The sequence below is a fragment of the Galeopterus variegatus genome, unplaced genomic scaffold, assembly GCF_000696425.1.
Source record: "Galeopterus variegatus unplaced genomic scaffold, G_variegatus-3.0.2 Scaffold1843, whole genome shotgun sequence".
NCBI classification, from domain to species: Eukaryota; Metazoa; Chordata; class Mammalia; order Dermoptera; family Cynocephalidae; genus Galeopterus; species Galeopterus variegatus.
Genome location: NW_007727954.1, coordinates 255,140 through 280,746, shown reverse-complemented (window position 1 = coordinate 280,746; position 25,607 = coordinate 255,140). Strand labels below are relative to the sequence as shown.

At 32.8% G+C, this 25,607-nt stretch overlaps 1 protein-coding gene across 2 annotated transcripts in view; it reads right to left on the bottom strand.

Moving 5' to 3' along the window:
- Positions 1-5,474: 5,474 nt before the first annotated feature.
- Positions 5,475-25,607, bottom strand: part of CDH19 (cadherin 19, type 2) — a 61,749-nt gene continuing 41,616 nt past the window's right edge. For both annotated transcript variants that reach the window (XM_008579256.1, XM_008579258.1), the window contains exons 9-11: positions 11,865-11,982; positions 9,444-9,692; positions 5,475-6,272 (exon numbers count right to left, since the gene is read on the bottom strand). In XM_008579256.1, coding sequence (XP_008577478.1) covers positions 5,782-6,272; positions 9,444-9,692; positions 11,865-11,982 — 858 coding nt within the window. In that variant the 3' untranslated portion in view covers positions 5,475-5,781. The remainder of the gene's footprint in view (positions 6,273-9,443; positions 9,693-11,864; positions 11,983-25,607) is intronic.

Sequence of the window (25,607 nt, the reverse complement as noted above, 5' to 3'; positions counted from 1 at the left end):
CTCCTCTCTCTTCTTCTACCATCTTGCAAAGTGATACCCCTGGGTATCACAGTGGTCACCACTACCAGATGGACATTGGACTTCCCTGAATCAGAAATGGTAATCCATAAATTTTGTTTTCTTATAAATTACCCAGTTCAGTGTACTTTGTTATAGGCAACAAAAACAGATTAATACAATGAAGTAAATCGCTCAGCACTGTGGAAGTCCATACACTATTTTAAATATTTAAATAAATAAATACAAAGGAACTGCATGAGATAAAGTTGTGTAAACTATTTTAATATTCTCTCAGATACTTTAAAGACACCATAAGTTGCATTTACTTTTGCCTATTTTGCTTATGGTTTATATTAGAAAATTGAATTTTAAATTATTATTTGAACTATATGAAATACCAAATTGATTTGCTATGTTAATATATCCAGTTTATTTATTAGTTTATAACTTATAAGGAACCATCATGAAAATATTTTCTTTTATTCAATTTTAGATATATTTGCATTGATCTTTCTGATGCCCCCTTGGCAAAATATTACAGAGTTTCCACAGCTTCTGTTCCTTTCAAATATCAAGAAAATAAGTCTGTTTTCCTTTACTAAAAGATCTTTACCCCATGTTCAGTGTAAGATCTATGTCCTGTCCTCTCCTACTCAGTCTGCTGCAGGGCCTCTGGGACCTGGGTAGGGACGGAGAGATGAAATAAGGGCAAGGAAAACATGGTGGGAGCCATCAGAATTTCACAGCCAGTGTCCTTTGTGATGAAAGGCATCTGACGGCTGGCCCTCTACCCTGAAGCGCTTGCATGGGGTATTCAGAGACACATCTCAAGGACTTGAGACTTCTTTTCTTCAATGACTTGTTTGACATATCATTCGGTTGACTGATTTAAGCGGCCTCTCAGCTTCTACCGTCCGTGCAAAATTTCTACAGCTGCTATCACTTAACCTATGGGAAACTCATACAGCTTTGCCCTGTCAAAGGATAGGAACTGCATTCCCCCAGCTACTGCCCTCTCCTCTTCCCTGCCATGTCAGATAATCAGCAAGCCATCTTTAGAGAACTCTAGGATAAAAAGGTCAGCAAAAACTTCTAATAGGTCCCAAGGAACTACCTTGTGATTGAGATGCTAGTCTCTCCCGTTCCAGGAAATCACAATTTCAACAGAGAGACAGGTAGATAGACACATTTGAATATATAAAAAAGCCACATATTTCTTTCCTCCATTTATTTATTTTTAATGTTATTTCTTTTTTATTGGTTATGAATATTCATGGGGTACAAAGCTGATGGTCATTACTTGTGCCCGAGATGTGATGCTGCCAGTATGGATCTGGCCATCACATCTTTCCTCCATTTATCTTTCTAATTAGTCTCCTTGCTTGCTCTGGGTCCCCCAAAAGTTCATGTATTGGAAAATTCATCTAAAACTTGATCATTTTAACAGTGTTAAGAAGGTGAGAAATCCAATCATCATATTTAAAACGTGGGTGGCCTTTGAGGGGTGATTGGATTGTGTGGACTATGCCCTCATGAATGGATTGATCGATTTATGAAGTAATAATTTATCATGAGCATAGTTCTGATGGCTTTATAAAGACAGTGAATGAGAAGGTTAGCTCTCTTGCTCAAGTGATTCTCACCATGTGATATGCTACTGCAATGTAGAGAGTTCCCACCCGGAAAGCCCTGACCAGATGCATTCCCTGGACTTCAGAATTCCCAGCCTCCAAACTGTAGGAAATAAATTTTGTTTATCAATTACCCAGTTTCAGGTATTCTATTACAAGCAACACAAATGTACTAATGAGGTGTTTGCTATCTAATACCATTGCATAGCATATATAAGAACTTAACACTACCTTGTACGTTTTGAGGAGTTCTGTGAGCTTTACAATTCATTTGTTACCAAGTTGTACTCTGAAATGTGAAGCAGGAGTCTCAGGCATGGGATGTGTTTTCATATTCCTCACACTACCTGGGAGCTTATTCAGATGAGACCTTTACAGCAGTCATCAAAGATCCTGTTTTGAATAAACAATATAACTTCATCAACCTTCTTGTTCTCCCAGGTAAAATATCAGTAGGTTCAGACAAGTTAGAATGTCAAACTCATAATTTTTAGAAAGATTTTGGAAAATCTTTACTGTATCCAATAACTACCTAGCATTAACCTATTTTGAAAAAAATACTATTAATTCCATTCCATACTAATAGTCAACTAAAATCAACAGGACTTCTATACATGACTAAGTAAAACAGATTGGGATTAATTATTAATTCATTCCAGGAATATTTATTGGTCACTTACTATGTACTCAAAACATTTTTAGACAATAATAAAAGAACAAGACTGACGATTCCTTCCCCGTTTAGGGTTTACATTCTAATAAGAGATAAAGACACAAGATATGTGTGTGTGAGTGTGTGTGTGTGTGTGTGTGTGTACATATATACATATCACTTGAAAAGAAAACAATTATGAAGAACAAGACAAAGCAATGGCCACAGTGAGTGGACAGTGGTCAGACAGGTCTTTCCAAGGAAGTCACAGCTGATCACAAACCTGTATAAAGTGACGGTATGAAAAATAGAAGTGTTTGGGGAAAGATTGTTTCAGGCCTAGAATATGAGATTGGAACTGAGGTGGAAAGAGAAGTAGGAGAGACTGCAGAAATAAGTAGAGACAGGATAATACATGGCCTGTGGGTCAACTCAGAAAGCTAATTGATAATTCAAAAGTGCCATGAAGCCATCAGGATCACTGGGTACTAGAAAAGAAGGATGTGTGTATTCCAGCAGAATAACATCAGCTGCTGTCAGAATGCACTGCTCCTTATGCGCCCTTACACATGCGCTGTCGGGTACTTGCGATTCTTGCTTTACTTATCTCATTATGTATTCTTCATAATTACCATGTGAAATAATGGACTGGCTCCAATTCTACAGATTACCAACTGAGGTTTGGAAATATTACGCAGTTTGACAAAGTTCACACAGTTATTTAAATAAAAAAGAGTTAATGAAAACTCAGGTCTGTGAGGCTGAAGCAAATGTGCTGAGTGAACTACTAGTATTGCTAATATTTTCTTTTTTTTTTTTTTTTTCTTTTGTCTTTTTCCGTGTCCGGCAACGGATCGCAACCCTCAGTGTCGCCCCCGTACCGGACCGGGACCGGCAACGGGATCACAACCCTTGGTGTTGCCCCCGCGCCTCGCTCAGCCAGTGAGCGGGAACCGGTCTGTATGTGGGATCCGAACCCTCGGGCGGGAGCACCGCCGTGCTTCCCAAGCGGCGCACTTATCCAGTGCGCCACCGGGCCGGCCCGGTATTTTCTGATTCCTATAAAGAACTTTAAATATTTTCTTATTTTTACTATTAGTAATTTAAAGCTTACATTAAACCTCTGACTCAATTAAGGGGGATATTTAATAGCACAGGTATTAATGTGAAGCTGTGTTAGTTTCGTGAATATCTACATTAATTTAGACTTTATTAAAATTTACAAAAATAAATTCTTCATATAGTGCTAAAAGCTTAGGAGATAGCTAACTGTGTTCTTATAACACCCATGTGACCAGATAAAGATAAAATAGTTATTGAAATGTTACCAAGGATAATTTTTAGGAAGTTGAAATTCTCTACTAAAATCAGTATTTTCTGATAGGGCTATTTTTTTTTTAACTATTAAATAGATATGCAGTCATGTATGTTCTTTTCATATGTATGCTTTGATTGACAATCCTATCATTAACTAAACCAGAATCTATTTTAGCACATATGCTTAGCGCCACTGGACACAAACATTAAAACTATTGGTGCAGATACTGCATCAATGTGCATTTTTATAAGTTGTGTATGCAAATGTATAAGTTGTTTATAAGGCTTTCATCCATGACAGAACCTACTGTGATTCCCCAAAGACTCCATTTCTTATTTCTAATCTATTTTCCATGGATTGCTTCATCTGTTGTTTAGCATACTTTCCAGTTCTTCAACTAAGATTGCACAGCACTTGTTTTTTAAACACAGGGAGCAATGCTTCACGGAATAATTCATTCAAATTTCCCTATGTATATCTTTCAGTTTTTATGTCAATGTGATAGAAATATAAATTTTGTCTCAAATCATACATTTCTATTTTACTTGTAAGTTTTTGCTCTTAATTTTCTTTTGGTTAGTATTTTTATTTTTTTCTATGTAAATAATGATATTAATTCATAAGGATTCACTACAGCATATGTCCTCTTATCTACATTTAATATCTTCCTAAATTGTTGTATTTCAAATCTGGTTTTTCTCCTGCTTATGTAAAGTGATAATATCTGTATCTCCAACATAATGTTGCCTGGTTCATATTGATGGAAAACTTTTTTCTATTACATGATGTGGATGTTTAAGTTTCAACATACAGAGAAAAAACACTGTAACCATTTAACTACTCTATACTTGTAATTACTCAAAATATTTGATTTAAACATGCACGGCCAATTTGGTTCAGCTCAGTTTCACATGCTATTAATAAAAAATGATAATATAAACCATGTTAAGAACATTGTATTTACTACTCTCTTTCTGTTCAAACTATAAATTTCGAAATCCACCTTGATGTGAATATAATAAGAATCATTCTTTAAAGGTTGTTTAAAATTAGAGCATTTTATTATCTTATTGTCTAACACTACCATAAAGCTTTATGTCCAACAGCTTAGCATTTACTTCCTTTATAATTTTACAATGAAAATAACTATTGAACCTAATTTTATATTCAGTAATAAAAAAATTGACACTGAAGGTTCAGTCATAGTGTAAGCCCTTAATACAGGAATGAATGCTTAGTATTGCATCATGCTTTATTCTATAAAGGTAAGAGTCAGTTGATCATAATATTTAGGATGAAAGTAATTAAAATTTAAATCCAATACTCCTTTTATTTATCCATATCATTTTTAGTAAAAAAAAAATTTACTTAACAATTTTCATACTTTCCATCAGTTTTATGAAGTTTACATTTAATGATGAGTAAATATTGACATGTATTTTGCACCTGTATTTTGCCATGATAAAAATATATTTTGGTCTGCACATAAAAATAATCTATAAAAAACTTCTAAATATATTTTCATGCCCCCTTTTTAAACAAAGCTGTAATATCCAAAATATACAAATTTATACTATATAACTCTTATTCATTAATATATACTAAGTATGTCTCCAAATTTGAATTCAGTTTCAGAAAGTGTTCTTAGCAAAGATTTTAAAACATCAACCCAGAAGGAATCATGAAATCTCAGTCAGAAACTTACATATTCATATAAAGTAAATGTTTTTAATCTTTTATGTATCACCTAAATTCTCCTACATGTTAAAGTTTATCTCTGTATAGTATCAGGAGCTTAAAACACATAAACACTTTACTCTTACTGTGTAAGAGTAAAAAAAAAAAAAGCAGAATAAATGAAATAATGTTACATTCAAACATTTGAGAATTTGCATTGAACAATATTGAGAAGTGCTGGAGGAATATTTCAGTTGTGTGCTAGCACCGGCTTTCAATGGCTCCTGTTAGATTGTTAGCATCTCTCCCACATCTGTGTTCAATGACAACATGTAGGTAGCTTGAAATAACTGGAGTATTTACTCCAAAGAAATCAGAAAACTCTATAAATGGGGGCTTTTTTTTTTTTCCTGCATAGAGCTAGAGCACAGAATTATTTACCAAAAGACTATCATTTTGCGCATACACACCTTAGCCCTTTTTAAATTTTGATTAAAGAAACACTAATTATTTGACTGCATTGCAGAACCAAACATGCATGCTAATCTTCTAAAGCGAGGTCCCAATTCACTCAGGTAACCATAATTTTCATCCTGATCAGAGACTGCTGATCCTAAAGAACTCAGAGATCCAGCTAATGAACCGGTTCCCTCAAAAGCATAGGTCTGGAAGGAGTCAAAGGGAGGGGCACATGGATCAGTATTAGCTTCTTCGAGCTTTTCTAGAATGAATTTCCTGAATATGGCACTATCTGGGCCGACCTGCAAAGACTGCCTGTATAAGCTCCTGATCTCTGCGCTGGTGGTTTTCCGTGTCTTGTGCTCCCGCATTATGGTGCTGCTGCTCAGCTGTGCCACATCAAAGGCCTCAGTGTCTTCTTCTCCACCTCCTTCATCATCATATCTGAATATATTCTCTCTGAAAGTTTCATCTTTCTCAGGAAATAGAGTCTGTTTTCTTCTTTGTTTTAGCCCGAAGGCCAAAAAAATAAGCCCTGATGAAGAAAGCATATCAGAATGTTAATTAACAAATAAATGATAATATAAATTTACAATCCTTCCTCTTGGTTCCGACTAAAGATAAAAGCTTAAATTTTGTGATTATAGGTCCAAAAGATACACTTGCTGAAAAATGACAAAAAGAGTCTTTCAAAACAGCTTAAGGAAGTAAAACAATCTTTCTGGCTGGTTATTTAGAGAAATAAACACCATAAAAACGTAGTGAACTGTTTCTGATGATCAATTTAAATTGTAAAATTTATTTTTCTCAAATATTAAATAGAATAAAATAGAACAATGGAATATTTTCCAATCCAGATGCACTTAATCTTAAACAATGATTTATGTTAATAGAAGTTCAGAACAACACAACAGTTTGATATTCCTTATTGAGGCAAAATTCTCTGGCATGATTGTTTTCTAAGTTAATATTTATTGACTGCAAAGTATGTGTTGGGCATTTTTTGAAAAGCTTTACATTTATTTATTGATTTAATTCTTATGAAATCTATATATTATCATATTTCTATTAAAGATGAGAAAACTGAAGCACAAACACATTAAAACACATCCCCAGAAAGACACAGTAAGGAAAGATAACGCCAAACCAGACAGTGGAGTCAGATTCTCTGCTCTGTGATGCCACATTAATTTCAGAAATTCAAAACTACCAGGTATTTGAATTATAACACTGGTTTGTCCAGTATCAGTATTTATTTCATAAAATAATGTTAACATCATATAGAAACAGAACAATTTCAGATCACAGTTTTTGTTTTAAGAAAATTCAACCTTGAATCTCATGTAGCTGCTTGGAATTTCATATATAGGATTTGAAACACACGTGAAGTAATGTTATTAATATTTTCACAAAGACAAATATATTAGGTAATATTTTACATAAAACTTTCATTTTATAAAATGGAAATAGTACTCTTGAAATCAGTAAGGTCATTGTGTTTAAATTCAGGTACTGTACTTTTCATCTGAGATATGTAGTTGAAATAAAAAGGGGTCTAATATGTAATTTTCCAATCAGAATTGGAGAGTATTCAGGAAACTTTCAAAGGAAATTGCTGATTGTTGGTTAACGTATACTTCCCACCTGCTAAACTGATCTCACATCTTTAACTGTGAAACTGCTCCTGGTTTATTTACAGGGTTTCAGGGCCTGGTTTAGGTCTGTACCTTTAGGTAGTTCAGAACTTGTAGTCCCCCAGACATTACACTTATTACTTCTCCTTGCTTCTTGTATCTAGCTATGTAGCTATTAATTGAGTTTTATAATCAAAGATCAATAAAAGTCATTTGAAAAACTGACAATGGGTTCAGAAGCATGATGATGTTGGGTGATAAAAGAGGAATGAATAGATTTTGAAGTTTTGAGTAAGATACGGAAAGTGAAATCAGGCAAGTCCTGAAACATGTATGTCAGCTTGAACAGTCAGTTTGGGATTCCAGAACTAGTGGCTGATATAATTGCTCTTAACATTTAATCAAGTTATATCTGCTTTTAGTGTGATTTACGAAGAAAGCAAGAGTAGGGTTTCGATGACATATCTTGGTGTTAAAGAAAGGGAAGATGGTATGTTAGATAAATCACTTGTCTTGGAAGACTGATTGCACTTTGGAGTTCAGCTGTCTCATCTTCAAAGTGAGTGTAACTTATCTCCTTAAGAAAACAGCAAAAATAACACAAATAATAACAAACCAGCAAATTGACTGGAATTTCTTTCTGTTTAGTACTTTGATTAAAAAGGAGACTCTCATTTACATTTCTCAATCCTAACATTTACTGACTTATTTTTTTGCAAAAACATTTTTATTATTTTAATTTTTTAATTGACCAATTAAAAAGTATAAATTTTTGCTGTACATGTGGTGTTTGGTAATGTATACATTGTGGAATGACTAAATCAAATTAATTAATATATCCATCACCTCCCACACTTATAAGTGAAATCAGTACGTCGAAGAGATTACCTGCACTCCCATATTCATTCCAGCATTATGCACAATAACCAAGGTATGAAATCAACTTAAGTGTCCATCAATGGATGAATGTATAAAGAAATGTGGTAGATATACATAATGCAATACTAGTCAGTATTAAAAAAGAAGGAAACCTGTCATCTGTGACAACATGGGTGAACTAAGGAGGACATTACACTAAGTGAAATAAGCCAGGTGTGGAAAGACAAATAGACAAATACTACATAATCTCACATATAAGTTGAATAAAAAAACAATGAACTAACAGGACATTACACTAAGTGAAATAAGCCGGGTGTGGAAAGACAAATAGACAAATACTACATAATCTCACATATAAGTTGAATAAAAAAACAAACAAACAAACAAAAAACATATAAGTAGAGAGTAGAATAGTGATGGTGGTTACCAAGGTTTGGGTTGGAGACAGGAAATTGAGAGATGTTGGTAAAAGGACACAAAGTTTCAGTTACTCATTAGAAATAAGTTCAAGAGATCTATTGTACAGCACGGTGACTATAGTTAATAACAATGTATTGTATACTTGAAACTTGCTAAGACGATTGATCTGACCATCACTTTTAATGCTCCTAGGGCTCTAGTCCATTGCAGTATAGTGTTGCATAGAGGTATGCTGTGGTTTGTAATCTCAGCACATCATTTAACAACTTCATGATCCTTGGTAAAGTTATTTTACTAAAAGCTAAAGTTATTTACTTGGTACTTCAGATTATTCATCTATACAAAGTAAGTGACAATCATTTCTCCTTTATAAGGTTATTGTAAGGATTGAATTGCATAATGCTTATAAAACACCAACAGCTGTCTCTTGAAGTATAAAAACAATCAACAGAAACTCACCTTTATTATAATTAATTTTCATATATCTATATTTGTGGCAATGCGTATGAGTCAAAAACATGCATAAACAAATGTGCACGCACATATGTACTCATACAATTCAAGGATCATTGATTTTCAGCTTAAAATGTGTATTTATTCATTCTGTATTTCATTTACTACACTTAGATTAAGATTTGTAATACATTCAGAGGCGCAATTACACACACACACACACACACAAACCCACACTATACTGATATAATAGAATTAACTATTTTTTATATTTATCCTTTTAAAAGAAATAAATATATATTCTGTTCAGTATTACTTACCAAATATTATAATACAGATCAGAATAGCAATTATAACTTCTATCCTGAATCCCATGAAAAGCATAAGTTTCTTATTATTGCAGATCTCTGTACTCCCACTGTCATCACAGTCACAGACGTATATGGTGAGGGTGTTTGTACTTGTAAGCGATGGGACTCCATTGTCAGCAATCAAGATAGATAGGTAGAAGATAGGCTCTTCTTGAAGGCTGAAACCAGTTCTATTAGTCAAAATTACAGCTGTGTTATCTAAAACAAAAATCCATGTGCATAATTTTTTCAACAACATAAAAGATACTCATATGAACTACGCACTAGACGCAGGCAATGGTCAATGTAATGATCAAGTAAGTTCAAATAAAAGGAAGATAAAATTTCTGACAAAAAGACAATAAAAAGTTCCATACAAAAGCCATTATTGCCGTTATTGTTTTTGAAATTACCTAAACCCTAATTATATAGTTAGATGAATTACTTAAATCAGTTCCAAAATGTCTTTGACGGGCCGGCCCCATGGCGCACTAGGGAGAATGCAGTGCTTGGGAGCTTCCACCACGGGTTCAGATCCTATATAGGTATGGCCGGTGCGCTCACTGGCTGAGCGCGGTGCGGGTGACACCAAGCCAAGGGTTGTGATCCCCTTACCGGTCACGAAAAAAAAAAAAAAAAGACAAAATGTCTTTGACAAAGGTGGGAAACATATATGTGGAACTCAGAAAAGAAAACAGCATTTTAATCAGGTATCAATATTTTATAGGAACTAATACCATTAAATTGATGCTGGTAGTGTCAGTTTCATTAGGGTTAATTACACATGGCACAGAACATTTTCAAATACCCATTATTTTCATAAATACCAGAAATAAACAAGATTTTCATAGTTATCTAATTATCACAGCACGTGTTCTCAATGTACTTTTTAATGAGACAGAAGTATTAACTGTACTTGGTAGGATTCCTATTAGGATGTCTTACTTCACTTCGATTTTATTAACCTATTTTCTATTTAGAAGTCAGAGAATCATTAAACCTTAGGCATACTGATTCATTCATTTAGGGAGGACATTCAAAAAACTAACAAAAATGGACAAATATATATTTCAACGTGTGTGAAATAGTTCCCCGAATCCCAAAACATTGTAAATGACCCTTTCTGTGCCTCAGAACTACATTTTCCCTTTAGTTTTTTTTCTATTTTCATCCCCCCAAATATTTTCTGTAGCCATCAGACAAACTTTAGAAGACAATACCTGTGAAATGCAAATTAATAGAAGCCTTTTGAAACTCGTGCTTACTTATGACTTTTCCCAAATCATCTTTATAAAGCCAATCCTTTATCATGCTGTTGGAGTCTATAAAGCCTGTGTGATTTTATTCACTAAATCGCACAGATTTATTTACTAAATCACACAGACTTAAGCAGATTTAAGAGGTGAGAGAAAGTTTACATTTTTTCAATATAAATTTTATTAAATTACATGCAACCACAAACATTAAACCATATCAATTTTATGTTTCAATCTATTTATTTTGCCTCAGTATCTTATTTTATATTAATATAAACAAATCTAAGCTAGAGCTTATTTTTTTATATTGATATTTGTGTTTTTTATCCTAAGAATATTCGAGTTCCCTTCACAGGGGGATTTGACCAGTGCAGAAAGGAGAGAAACGTTTGCATTTATTACAAAAAGATCTCCTCTAGATCAAAGCTCCTCAGTTGTAAGGACAGCTGCAGGTATTTGGTTAGAGATACTTGAATAATAAATCCTTCAGGGTTTCATATCTTTGAGGTATTGAGAAAAATTAAAATGGAAATCCATATTATAAACAAAAACATCTCTTACTGAAGCAAATAAAAGGACACAAAATGGCTTTGTACACAGAATGAAAAAAAACCTTCTATCTCTCTACACAAAATCCTTCAGAACATGGAATCCATAGATTCATAAAATCATTTTGTTTTGAAGGAAAAAGAACTATCTTAAGCCAACTTTATGTATTTATAGATGCTAATTAATGACTCCAAATATTTTTGGATCAGTCAAGCTAAAATGACTGTAAATCCATATCATTTTCATCCTGATACATTGCTTGAAGTTTGAGTTAGATGAGAACATGAAAGAAACCACAGTGTCAGAAGTGCAAGTATATTTGCAGTGTCATTCAGACTTTACAAGGATTTACAGCCACTGATGACCGTAAAAGTGCTTCTAATTTAAAGGAATTCAGTGAGTAATGGAGCCAGTATTTTTAGAACTTGATTTTGGGTTTTGTTTTCCAATTTCATAGTTACTAATTTGTTCTATTTCTGAACTTTATCATGTTGCAAGAACAGTATATCAATTCCATAAATTTCATTAAAATCAAGCATGATTTACAAAGAATGAATCAAAACTCATTATGAGTGAATGACATTACCTTGATTATCTATGATTGTAAAACTTGGGTCCTTTGTGCCTTCCACAGATAAATGAAAGTAAAAATGGTGATCTTCTACGGATTCATCTCTATCCACTGCACCGATGGTCTGAATTACCTAGAAAAACATAAGGACAAATTTTTGTTGTTGCTTGGATTCAGTAAAAGATCACTGATATTATTATTATTAGCTTTTACTAATAATGCTTTACCAAAAACATTAGGGACATTGCAGAGGAAAACTGTCAAATTGGTAGAGAATAGGCAAGTAATTAGTCTGGTTAAAATATGATATTAGATAAAAAAAAAACAAATTCTTGTTGCTGAATCAGGTGGATTTCATAGCTACGTTTGTTAGAAATTCTCCAAGTATCGCTGCCACATATCAGGACTCTCTCCCACACTCCCTGCCTACATTTCTCTTCCTTCCTCCTCCCTTCTCACTTCCTCATTTGAATTCCAGTCATGATTTTCTAAAGTTGTATATCCCCAGCTTATACTGACAGCATAATTGTGGTAGGGTTATTGGCGTACTAAAGTATTTGCTAAAGTAATGAGTTTTTAGTTGATTTGAGGAAATAATGCATTTAAATCTTAGGGGCATTGTACATGATCTCTTTGGCCCATAAAGATTACAGGAAAAGTGTTCCACATCAAATAAGTTTTTCTCTGTATCTCAGATAATAAAACATTGAAGTAATGCAGATATGAGACAATTAGTTCTCAATTAATTCTTTTATTTTGAGGCATGAATGTGTCAGTCAAGTAGTTTACTATTGTCAGAAAAGAGATATGCTGTCAAGATCACATAGTGAGATGGTGATTAATTCTGGAAATTAAAGTAAATTAATTATAAAAGTTATTGTTTTGAATTATCTAGAATTAAAGTACTTTTAACAATGTGTCAAAAATATCCTCCGTTGTAAGATGACAGACCCAGATTTATAAAGTTATGCTTCAAAGAATAGATCTCTCTCCACATGCATCAAGAACATTATGAAACTGATGCAATTCGTACATTATTTCTCTACATATATTTATTTTTTCTTCATAATACATTCCTAATTAAATCATTTAGTTTAATTAAATAATCTAATAAAAGAAAACATTTTTTATTCAATCCATGCTTCTAATAATAAATGAGGATGTTTCATTGTATCAAGGTAATGCTTTTATTTTAGAATATTGTATGATTTTTGTATAGACTGGGTGAGAGCAGGGGCTTGGAAGTCTGATACTCTGAATCCTGGATTTGCCACTGACAAGTTTTCTAAGCTTAAAAAATTGAAATACTAATACTTAACTTTTAGGATCCACTTTTAGAATTATGTCTTAGCTTGTCGCATAATAAGTACATGTCTATGAAAACATTCTCTTGAGATTTGCATAGGACGATGTTCTGAGTATTAGTAATCTCACCATATGTATAATGTTGAGGTGAGATTAATAACAAATTGTAAAATTTATATTTATTTTGGCTTATGCAGCCTTGATTTTTAGACAACAGGTACTTTACTGCATGATGTTCTGTATTAAACACAAGCATCTGACTAAATGTCTCCCTTTTGTGTTGGACGGTTTAAGAAGAGTGGACAGACTTTCACATGGTATATATTTTTAAATACTTTTAATTAATTAAACTACCTACACCCATGAATAGGTAAGGTGAACGAGCAGGGTTTCAACACTGTCCCCTTTTATACAAACATATCTCCACTTATATTTGCTTCCAATAAGAGATGCTTTATTGGGTTCCAATGCTTTAGAAATGTAGGACATAATAGAACCAGTCACATATCAGGTATCACTAATTCTACAGAATTAACCTGGATCATTTCACTTTTCATGAAAACACAAATTTCTAAAAAAGACACAACATTAATGTGCAAACAGTCTCGACTGGGGATATTTATTTTTCCTTTTGACGTAACAGTAGAAAGATTTTTGTTTTAATTTTGAAATAAAATACTAAAAAAAATTCCTATTGGTTGCATTGGTTAGATTTCTTAGCTATTTTTTTTTTAATATCTATTTACCTGGGGCCTATTGTTGGCTGTATACATTTATGAAAGAGGCAAAAACAAATTAAAAATTAAAAACATATAAAAATAGCAGCCATGGTTTGAGAGATTGGGAAAAGATGCAATAAGAACAATTACAAATTACATCAAATTCTGAGAGCTCAGAGTTTTAGTTTTTTTCTTTGCTCTCTGGGTAGAATTCTGTCCAATTTCTTTCTGACACAATACATTGTATTTTCTATCTATAATCATTTGAAATCTATAATGGAAATATATTGTGTTAGCCTAGATAATCTAAACCACCTTTTAATACAAACTTACCTATGGGCCAGGCAATATTCTATATATTATCTTAGCTAATCTTTACAGTAATCCTTTGGAATAAATTTTGTTACTTTTCTCATTTTATAAATACTTATATTAAGCTTTAGTTAGGCTGAATGTCTTAGGTTAGTAAGCTGGCTGGGTCAGAATTAGAATCAAGCTGATGCCACAGCTGGTGTGAAATACAGGTAGTACACATGGTCCCCAGGGCACATTGTTCCTGCTCTAGATCTGTTCCTGTCCTTGCAGGTGTGCATACAAAAAAGACTTTAAAAAACATGGGACACAAAGAGCAAGTAGAAAACACGTCTCATGAAAGAGACATTTAGAGAAATAAGAAATATAATTGCTACAGAATAGATAGATACTAAAAATAATGGATAAAAAATAAAGAGTTTTAATATAGGAAATAGGGAGCATTTTCTATGTTGGGAATATAGCTAATGAAAAAAAAAAGATGAAGTAATGGGGAAAGTGTGATCCAGAACAAAGCATAGCATGTGAAAACCATGAAGGCAGACAGATCATCTGTTAGATACAAGTAAATGAAATTAATATTTTGCAGGTCAAAGATGTTCAAATATTGGCCGTTTTTAAGTTTCAATTTAATTATTTTATGGAACTATAAACAGTATTTGACTAAAGATAGTGATGGATGCTCTCCCATCACACCCAACCCCCTTCACCTTCTCTAATCCCTGGCAACTACTTATCTGTTCTCATCTCTATAGTTTTGTTATTTTGAGAACATTATACAAACGAAATCACATAGTATGCCATCTTTTGATATTGAATTTTTTCATCCATCATAATGCTCTTAAGATCAATTCAAATTATTGTGCGTATCAATAGTTCATACATTTTCATTGCTGTGCAATATTCCATAGAATGGATGTACCATGTTTCGTTTAACTATTCAACTATTAAAAGGCATTTTGGTTTTTTCTAGATTGGGGCTATTAAAGTAAGGATGACAAGAAAAAAAAATAAAGATAATGATGAAAGAAAGATAATCATTTTCCTTCTATCTATCACTTTGCACTATGTCTTTTTTCTAGAAAAGACACAAATATGGACCAGTTTATTAAATTTTATTCCCAGATTAATTATCCTAATATGAAAATAAATGCAATACTCACTCTCCACAACTCATAAGTATGACTTTCATTAAACATGCAATTTTTTGACTGTTAGTCTAAGAAGGAACAGTTGGACATTACGACTCAGAGTAAGCAATACATTTTGGTCTGTTTCCTTATCTGCATAGCAGGCGACAACGAAATCTACTTCCGGATTAGCTGAAGAATAAATTGCTGAGTAAGATTACAAACTGTAAGTTAAATTATAAACTTATATACAGATATTCAGTATTAATTTACAATAATTATCAATTCCTTAAAATGTGCTTAATAACAATGCCTCTCAATACGAAAATCTTAAACAAAGAGTAGGATTTTCAATAAATTAATACATGAAAGGATTTTTTAAAAATCTCATCTAATGTCTTGTTTATATAGTTATTCTAGGTGTTTGTACCTTGCATTGGACTAAAGATGGAAAATGTCTCTCATCTTCAAGAAATTACAAATATGAATGAGACCATCACTTTTTATACCACTTTGGCAGAGAAAATGATTCTAAATTAGACTTGTTTTGATAATAAAAACCTATAGGATTAAAAAAATGTCATTGAACATCTGTCTAAAAAGTCAAAGTTCAAGTTGATAAAGTAATAAAATTGGAGCCAGCAAGAAAAATCTAGACTGCAATATCTTTGTTTTCTCTGTTTTGCATGGTATGAGGAGAAAAATATTGAGAAGCTCATGATGGTTTAATATTTTGAGCCTGGACAGAAGCAGAGGTACTCTAAGTTTCCTAAAAGAACTTTTTATGAAATGATATTACATATAATAAATATCATATATATTGTCATTTTTTGCCACTAACTTGTAAAAATATATCTATACTCAGTTAAAAATTACACATTTCTAAGTGTTGATCTCAATATATATTTTATGATTTTCTTTTCTTAAATCAATTTTAAAAACATGCTTCATAAAAATGTATATAAATCAGCATATATGCATGAAAAAATATTAAATTATAAAACTATCTCATTAATACCTCAAATGTATTCATTTATCACATATTTCATCAGTGCTTACTTAGAACATGCTAAGCAATCTCAGGCCCTGGGGGTGCAATGGTGCATAGAATCAAGATGTCTCTGTCACTCACCAGTGCTTACATTCTAGTGGAGTAGAGGGACAAGCAGAATTGCAAATTTAAAGAGTATTAAAGAAGTACAAAAAAAGAGGGATCTTTAAAAAGTTCATGGAGAGATTCATATAATCTTTAAATTCCATTTTCCATGAACTTTTTGAAGTATCTCCATACCTAAAGTATATAATAAAAGTACATATAATACCTAAAGTACATAATACCTAAAATAAACATTTGTGGATCAGAGGACCAGGTATCTAATGTAAAATTAGGTTGTAATGTGGAAGTATGTAGAAGACAAATCATGATTTTTCTAGGAGGCGATATTACAGAGTTTAGACTTATAGTAAGGGTCACCCACAGATTGGAAGTTAGGAAAGACATGATTATTATTTTTATTTGGGATCCCATGATTCCAGAAAATAATGGCATCTAGAACACTCCTTCTGAGGACATCCTTATGGTCAGTCTGGAAGTGAGAACTACTTAGCAATCTGTCATGACCCCAGTGAACAATTGCTTGGTAATCAAAACTTCCTGATGTGATACACAAAAAGGCACCAATAATCACAGTCACAGAATGTAAGTTATTTTTGATGAAAAATGATACAGAAATTACTAAGGTATTTACATAAACTGAATATGGTACAACACGCATACTGATAGAGATACAGCTTCCTGAGTTCCAAAATCTACCTCAGGGTATGCAAAGTTCCTACGGTGTCACTAAAGGAGTCTTTTTTACAGTTTCCAAGAGGGCTATTTATTCTTCTGGCCATTGCCCCACCACTAAAATCTGACAGTCCTGGAAAATGTCTACAAGCCCATATGCTTACATAATAAAAAGAATATGATTTTTAAAAAGCAACTATGGTATATTGCTTCATGTGGACTGTGAGATTAGATGAAACAAAGTTTGATTTTACAAGAACATCTTTCTGGAGTAAAGTCTACTCCAGTAAAGGTTGTAGCACCCTGGTAGGGTAGAATATGAGTATAAAGAGATATTGACACATTAAAGAGATATTTAGGAGATGGGGTCAAAATAATTTAATGATTGATTGGATATGAAGAATAAAAACTAAAATTAAGAACGTCCACATCTTTCTTGCACAACTTGGTGAGTTATAATAATTTTGCTAGGGATACTGAAAAAGGGGCAGGCTTAAGTGCAAATTTGGTGTAACCACGGGACACCTGAGCAAAATTTTATTCTAGTTAGTTAGATATACAGCTTAAAATACAGGAGAAAGATTGGGCAGAAATAAAGATCTAGAAGTCATTTTGGTATGAGCTGTAGTTGAGAGGTAGAGGTGGATGAAAGAAGAAAGAGTGAGTTTGGGAAAACTAAAAAGATGGACATAAGAAGGGAAAGAAGATGAGAAGAAACCAGGAATCGTAATGTGGGGTCATTAAAATCTAGGCAAGAATACATTTTTACGTAGAGGCAAGGTAAATATCTTTACATTAGACTGAATACCAGCATGAAAGAATCTAAAAATCACTTATATTATAGTTTCCTTCTGGAAAAGATATTTTGTATCAGTTAAAATAATGGGAATCATTGATTTGAAAAATAACCATTTGCACGATATATCAAAGGCAAATTACCCAAATGTCAGCTCATTTATTATATTAATATTTTGTGACCCATTGAAAGTTCTCTCTCTTTTCTCCTCCCGACTCCAGCCACTTAATCATCCAGGACAAAAACAAAAATTTTGTTTACTATATAGGACTTTGAGGAAATATTTGGTTTCCTCCAGAGTAGAATGGGACTATTCTGGCATTTTTATTTTCTTAATGAATGTGTTATCTATTCAAAGAAGATAGGTGTAGAACATCTTCTAAATCTGTTATTTTTGTTCAGCTGTTTGAACCTGTAAGAATGAGACATCTTCATGGTATGAAAAAAATATATAAAATGTTAAATATTTCATTAATAATTTTAATAAGTTATGTGTAAAAAATGATATTTTAGATGTATTTGTCAAATAGACCATGAAAATCATTTCTTTTTTATGTTTTTAAATGTGGCTACAAGAAATTTTAAAATTCTATCATTTATTCAGCAGTATTGTGCTACATAATATTATCTTTCCAAATAATTTTCCCTTCTTTGAGAAACTTTATTTCATTTGTAGTTTATCTATCATTGTATGAACTTCAGCTTCAGAATATTGTGAAATTATAGTGTGAAAGAAGACATTTATTTATCATTAGTGGTTCAAATTATACTACCCCATGGATCTCAGTATTACATAAGGTTTTGATTATTGATTTCATTACTAAATATAGCATTTTATTCTTATTATATTTATTATGTGTGCATTTTGACTCATTTTATTTGTAACGCATAATTTAGGTTTAATTTCGGGATAGGACTTTTTAGCATCAAATGAAAATTTGTATGTATCATTTTGTTCCTTTGACATATTGATATAATGTAAATTATAAATAATTTCAAATATTATGTTTTGTTACCTTCCTAAAATTTTATTTTTTTCTAGATAACACTTTTCATACCTTTCAGCATTGTTCTTAATAAAAATTTACACATTATTTTTACAGCCAGATGCTTAATAACTTTTTTGCATTTGAGTTTATGTGTGTGGGTGCTTGATTTTGTTATATTTTTGCTATGATTATAGTTACATAAGATAATTTGGGGAACCTTCCCTCATTTTGAATGCTTCGGAAAAGTTTACGTAGCCTGAGGATCAGTTGTAACATAATTTCAAAATACTCAATTTTGTAATTCTTTTATCCCAAAATATTTAATAGGAGCTTTTCTATGATCTAATCTCAATAATATTAATGATTATTGTTCTAATACTTTTCTATTTTTTTACATCATTTCTTTCACATTTTATTTTCTTTCATTCCAACCCGATGATTTTTTAACATTGTGTTTTACAATGATTGTAGATTCACACAAAATTGTGAAAATAGTAAAAATTTAAAAAAATTCATTCAGCTAACCCAATTGTTGCATTTTAGATAACTGTGGTATAATACCAATACCACATGTTCCCAATAAAACAACCCCAATAATCCTAACTTTTTATTTTTATTTTTTAAAATAATGAATTTCTTTAAGCATTTGATGAAAGATACTAATCCGCTTCGACCTTCGACTGCAATATAAATTGATTGTGTTGTTTCTATTCAATGACAAGTGTACACATGCACCTTAAAGCTCATTCACATCTCTTTAGATGGGAATGAAACCATGCTACCAACTTGTTGTGTATGACATGACTCAACTGGTACTATTCTTATTAACAAAATTACTTTTAACAGAGTCTCTTCACATTTTTATTTCATTTAATAGTGTTTTATCTTTACATAATCCTTAAATAAAAGGACTGTAAAGCAGAAGTTGTATCATTATTTTACAAATGAAGAGACTGGTATTCGGCATGACTAGGGGAGTGACAGTAGAGATCTTTTTCTATTGTACCATGTAATCGTTTTTGTCATTTTTGTTTACTATTATTTTTGATGTTTCATTCCCATATGAGAGGAAACTTATTTGTATTAAAACCCATGGTTTTCTACACATATGATTTTTAGATAATAATCTAGAATACCAATCAGTCCATACGATATTCCCAAATTAACAACAGAAAACAAAAGTTCATTTTAAACCTCCCTAACTTTGTCTCTCAAAAACACAAGACGAAACAAACAAAGAGAAAACAAAAGACAATGTTTAAAGAATGGATAAGGGGACCAAAAATTATTTTGCTATCTTATTCACTTTTCTTAAAGGGTAAAAGGCAAATTCATTGAGTTCACAAAAATACACTCAGCTATCATTGGAAAGTTATGTGCTATATATTGCTTAGGACAAAATTAGAAATATAGTAGATAATGCCACTCAAAAAAAACAAAATAGAGAAACTAAGTTACTACACACCTATCCTTTTATGACTTTCTGGTCACTTTGGGGCCAAGAATGATTAGTTAGAAAGAAAATGGTTTAATTTTTAGTTTTCGGATATTCTAGCACAGTTAAGCAATCTCCAATATCGTAAAATAAATACATCACTACAAACTACAAATTATTTTTGGAAACAAGCAAATTCTTTTTAAAATAGTCAAGAAAATATTGCACATGTTTTTAAGACCTACATATCTTCATTGAAACACATTTGGAAAATTTTATATTGTTTTCAAATGCTACATTTTGTCCTTCCACCTTTTCACAGATTTACATTATGAAGAATGAACCAGCAAAGCTCATGGATAATCTCATAAAGTCTCATATACATAGTCACATCACAAACTGAAAAAACAAGTTTTACAATTCAAATAATTTTTGTTAATTATTTATTAATACAAGTTTCAAAAATATGATGATCTTGATGTTACAGCTAATAGGGAAAATGTTGCTTTTATAAGATGGTTTATTGATTATTATGGAATCTAATTACCTTAAATTATGTTACTTCAAGACTCATGAATCTGGGTGCTCTATTAATCTAGGAGCCACTTTGAAAGACCGCTTTTTTACTTTTTACTGTGTTTAAGGTGCTTCATTAGGTAAATGGCGTCCCAAACACCCTTTGCTTTGGTTATTATTTCTAAATTAACCAAAATCATCTATAACTTAAATTACATTTTATACACATTTTTATGCACTTGTTGAAATTGCTATACACATAAGGAATTTATCCAACACTTTTTTGTTATAAATCTATTCATTAAAAAAGTTCATTCCCTATCAATATTAGTAATTAATATCCTATTTAAAAATATATAATAGAATGTTGTTTCTGGACTTAACAAAAAATGAAAAACATATTTACTTCTATGAATGCCTACTATAGAAAATAATTAGGAAAAACTTCCATAGTACCTACACATCATGGGAAAAACATTAACATTGATAAATATGTCATCTGTAAAGGATAAAAAGTACCTGGATATTTCCTTATTGACAAATTCACTCACAGTACTTGCAAAAAATCACTTACTCCATCAGTACCAAGGAACCAAATTTTAAACAACATGAATTTTTATCAGCTATCAAGTCCTTGTGTATATTGATGACAAAATTATTTTTTCAGGTTTTTGCAAGCAATCATTTTTCCACTTATCTTTTAGCTTTTATGTTTCATTAAAATTGATCTACCAAAAAGATATAGATTTTGTGAATACAGTTATTTGTAATTGGAAAGATTTACTACGCTTTAAACATTTAAAGTATTCTTGCCTCCAAAAAAGAGAGAATTATTCAACATAATTTTCCATAGTGATATATGGAAACTAGTGCTAAACTATATCCTAACTAGTGCTGAACTATATGCAAGATTGCTTTTTACGATTTGAGGAAAAGATTATTTACCTGTAGGCATTTATAATAGCTACAGTAAAGGATACCTTCTAAGAAACATTTCATCTGTCTTTTGCTAAAATACATTAATTAAAAATAACTAAAGAAAAATTTAGAAGTTACAAAAAAAACCCCAACAAAATAAGATGGAGTTTTCCTTAGTGGTCTTTATCACTATCAAAAATAAAAGAGAAGGAGAAAATGAGAACTTCATAGTGAGAGAGAAAGAGAGAGAGAGAACACAGGATTTTCTTAGACAAGAATCCCAATTTTATTTTCTGATCATTCCATTTGTACTCTCTGCCATTCCTCACTAAAAGATCACAGAATCTTGGGTAAATGACTGATATGAGATCTGGGACAGGAAATATAAAAGATGAGGCTATGTATCAGTCTGAGTCCAACTGAGGGACAGAAATACAGTAATTTAAAAGAAGGAATATTAATAGAATTATTAAGTAATCATAGATGAGTAACCATAAAGATGTAAGGAGAACTTGAAAGGGTACACTGAGGCTCAGCAAAAATATCGAAAGGCAGACAAATGTGGAAGGGAGGCCTTGTCTCCAACACTAGCTTCAGCTGTTCTTGGAGAAGGTTTAGTTGCAGCATCCTTTATGGCAAAGACATCACTAGGTTTCATGGGCCAGAACTAGTTGACATTCTACAGGCAAGCAGGAAAAACCCTCCTGGGTCCCAGTGGGCTTGTGGATGGAAATAAAGAGGGAGTTGTCACACCACTGTGGTGCAAGTCCTGGAGCACACAGTGTCCCCATTTGAGAGAGATGAAAGTCAGTTGTCATCAGGCCTCGCTGTGTGGTTGCCAAGGGACTGTACCTGTGGGACCTGTGGGTCTATACGTGTGGCTGGGGAAAAGCATCACATACATCCCCACACATCCAGACAGCTGGCAGTCCGTGCATCATGAGAAAGGGAAAGTAAAAATGCCACTCATTGGATCCAGAGGAAAAAAATAAAAAAACAAATAACAAACAAACAAACAAACAAAAAAAGCCCTCTTTCTCTTGCAACGTCCATCCAGCACCCTCTCCCAACAGTCTCAACCTTGAACTCAAAGTCTGTCAACAGCTCAGGACCTTGTCAAACAGGAATTGAAGGATGAATGTGCAGCAAAAGCAATAAATTGATAAGTGGCAGAGCCTTGAACATATTGCTGTACTAGGAACCATGTAATCAATCAAAGATTAATGTGTCTATTACAGGTTCTTCATGTTGCGTTTTGTGTCACTCTTATTTTTAGCAATCAAGTTCAGGAACCTCAGGCTGAGAGGTTATATTAAAGAAGTTTCCTCCTTTTCCTTTATTGCTATACTTTTCTCATTCTGCAGTGGAGCGGTGTCAAGGTGACATTCCTCTTTGCTTTTGCCACCCAAGTTCCCTGCTTAAGATCTGAGGAAGTATACACTGATCCTGTCTTTTTGCATGGCTTAGTCAAGAATTTATACTATGTGATAAGCTTACTTCACAGTTTGTGTTCTAATGATGTAGCCATTTTCTCATTTTATTGGTTGACTATTTATTCCTTATTTTTAAAAATTTCTTCTGAAAATTTCTAAATGTTATGTTCTTAACAATATTTTGCTTATTAGCAACATTTTGTTTTCTTGTTAAAAATAATGGTAAACTTACCTAATCAAATAACCTTTACTACCCTTGTGAATAATTTTCTAAAGTTATTTATATAGATATTAAATTATATGATTATCATTTATGCATAAAGAGTTTCAGTTACTCAAGTTATGCTTTATTACCTTTTAAAGCAAATAATTTGTAAGAGTCTGTGTCATAAGTTTTAATCTTCACACATGACTATTTCACTTTTAGGAATGAGTAAGAAGTTAACATCACATTTGAAAGTCTTTAGTGGCACTTTGGGAAATGTAAATTGAATTGATATTAGGTGCTCAGTTTTAATTGTATTTGAAAAAAACCTACCCAGTACATTTCAAACCAGAAATTTGAACCCAAGTCAGTCTGACTCTACAATTAGCATCTGAGGAACTATGTGGCTGTACAGTGACAATCTTGTAGACATCATAGCTGTAACACCAAGATTATTAAAATAGGAATCTCAGTGTATAAGGAAGAAAATGTCTATGGTAATGTTATATGCATTAGCAGCACTCAATTCACCTGTCTGTTCATTTCAATTCATAAACCATTGTGTATGTAGTAATGTAAAAGGGAAGTTTTGGCTCTCCCTTGGATTTAAATGGAGAAACCTTACAGGCAGCAATGCATCATAATTTCAGATACTTACAGGACTCAGAGAAACTTCTAGAATTTAATAGCGACATCCACAAGTTCCCCAAAGAATTACTTGGTGATATCTGGCCTTCCTCCTTAAAAGAAATTGATTGTAAAATAGGGCTGACCAATGTGACTTATTCTGAGTTCAAGCAGTTCATATCCCAGAAAGGAGATAAGGATCAATCATATTGACCTTATTGTTATTCTGCCCTTAAAATCACACACGTAATTCTAAGTACAGAAAGAGAAAAACATGTTTTACACATTTCTTTTTCTATTGTGCAAATAATCTAAGGACAGCTAGTCTTTACAATTAGTGTGGTATACATAGTTAAAATCAGTATCATTTTTTGGAAACGTACCAATTATAAACTTTGGTTCACACTCTTATAAACTATGCAATATTGAGAAAGTGACCTAAAGTTTTTGAAGCATAGTATACACATCTGTAAAATAATAAAAAGTATATTATTTCAGAGATTTTTCTAACAGAATTTAACCCTGGGTATATCTTTAGAGGACATTGCACCAAATATTAGCATTTGAGTTTCTTTTTGAGCAGTTAGTTCTACCTTTTGTAGAGGTTTTTGGTTGTTGTTGTTCTTAGAGGTCTTCCAAAGAATAAAGAAATATTGACTTATTTTAAATTAAATTAAATTTTTTAAAAAAGACAATTCTGAAGACGGCCTTGGTGAGGGCCAGTAGAAGGGGTGGTCAAAGTAGAGAAGCCTGGCCCACTCCACTCACTGGGGCAGTGGGTCCTCCTGGAGATGCCAGGTCCGAGAGGAGGCTCGGGCCACCAGTCCCCACCAGGGGCCAGGTCGGGATTAATTAAGGAAAATAATTTCCCCCGATCGCAGCACATTGACTGCAGCTCATTTACTTTAGCCCTACATCCTCCAATCTCAGGGGCCTGGCGATTCCGGTGCATTCGGGTCTCTGTTAACCCTGTGTAAATAGGAATGGAGACTGACACTACCCTTGTAGATTCATAAGCTGCCCTGAAGTGATCTCAGCCTCAAGGAAAGGAGCATTCAGGCTGGTTTTGCTGTCAGCCTCCCAGTATGGCAGACACTGATTTTCCCATCTATCTGATGACCTTTAAGGATGTGGCTGTGGACTTCAGCCAGGAGGAATGGACTTTACTGAATATAACTCAGAGAATCCTATGCAGAAATATGATGCTGGAGAACTATGAGAACTTGGCCACAGCAGGATGTCAGAACATCAAACCCAGTCTGATCTCTTGGTTGGAACACGAAGAAGAGTCAAGGACAGAGCAGAAAGAAGCTCTCCAAGAATGGAAGGCACATCGTGAAACCAAAGGGTCAGACTTCAGCAAGATTTTCTTAGAGGACAGACCTCCAGTGGGATACAGATGGCAAGAAGCCACAACAGAGGAGACCTTTATGACTGTGTGCACTATGGAGAACTTTTCAATGAAGACTTGTCCCTTAAGACTCATGGCAGAACTCAAAATATCGAAAACACTTGTGAATGTACTCAGAATGGAATAGACAGTTGAGTCAGTGTGGAAAAGCATTTAGTCTGACACCAAGTATT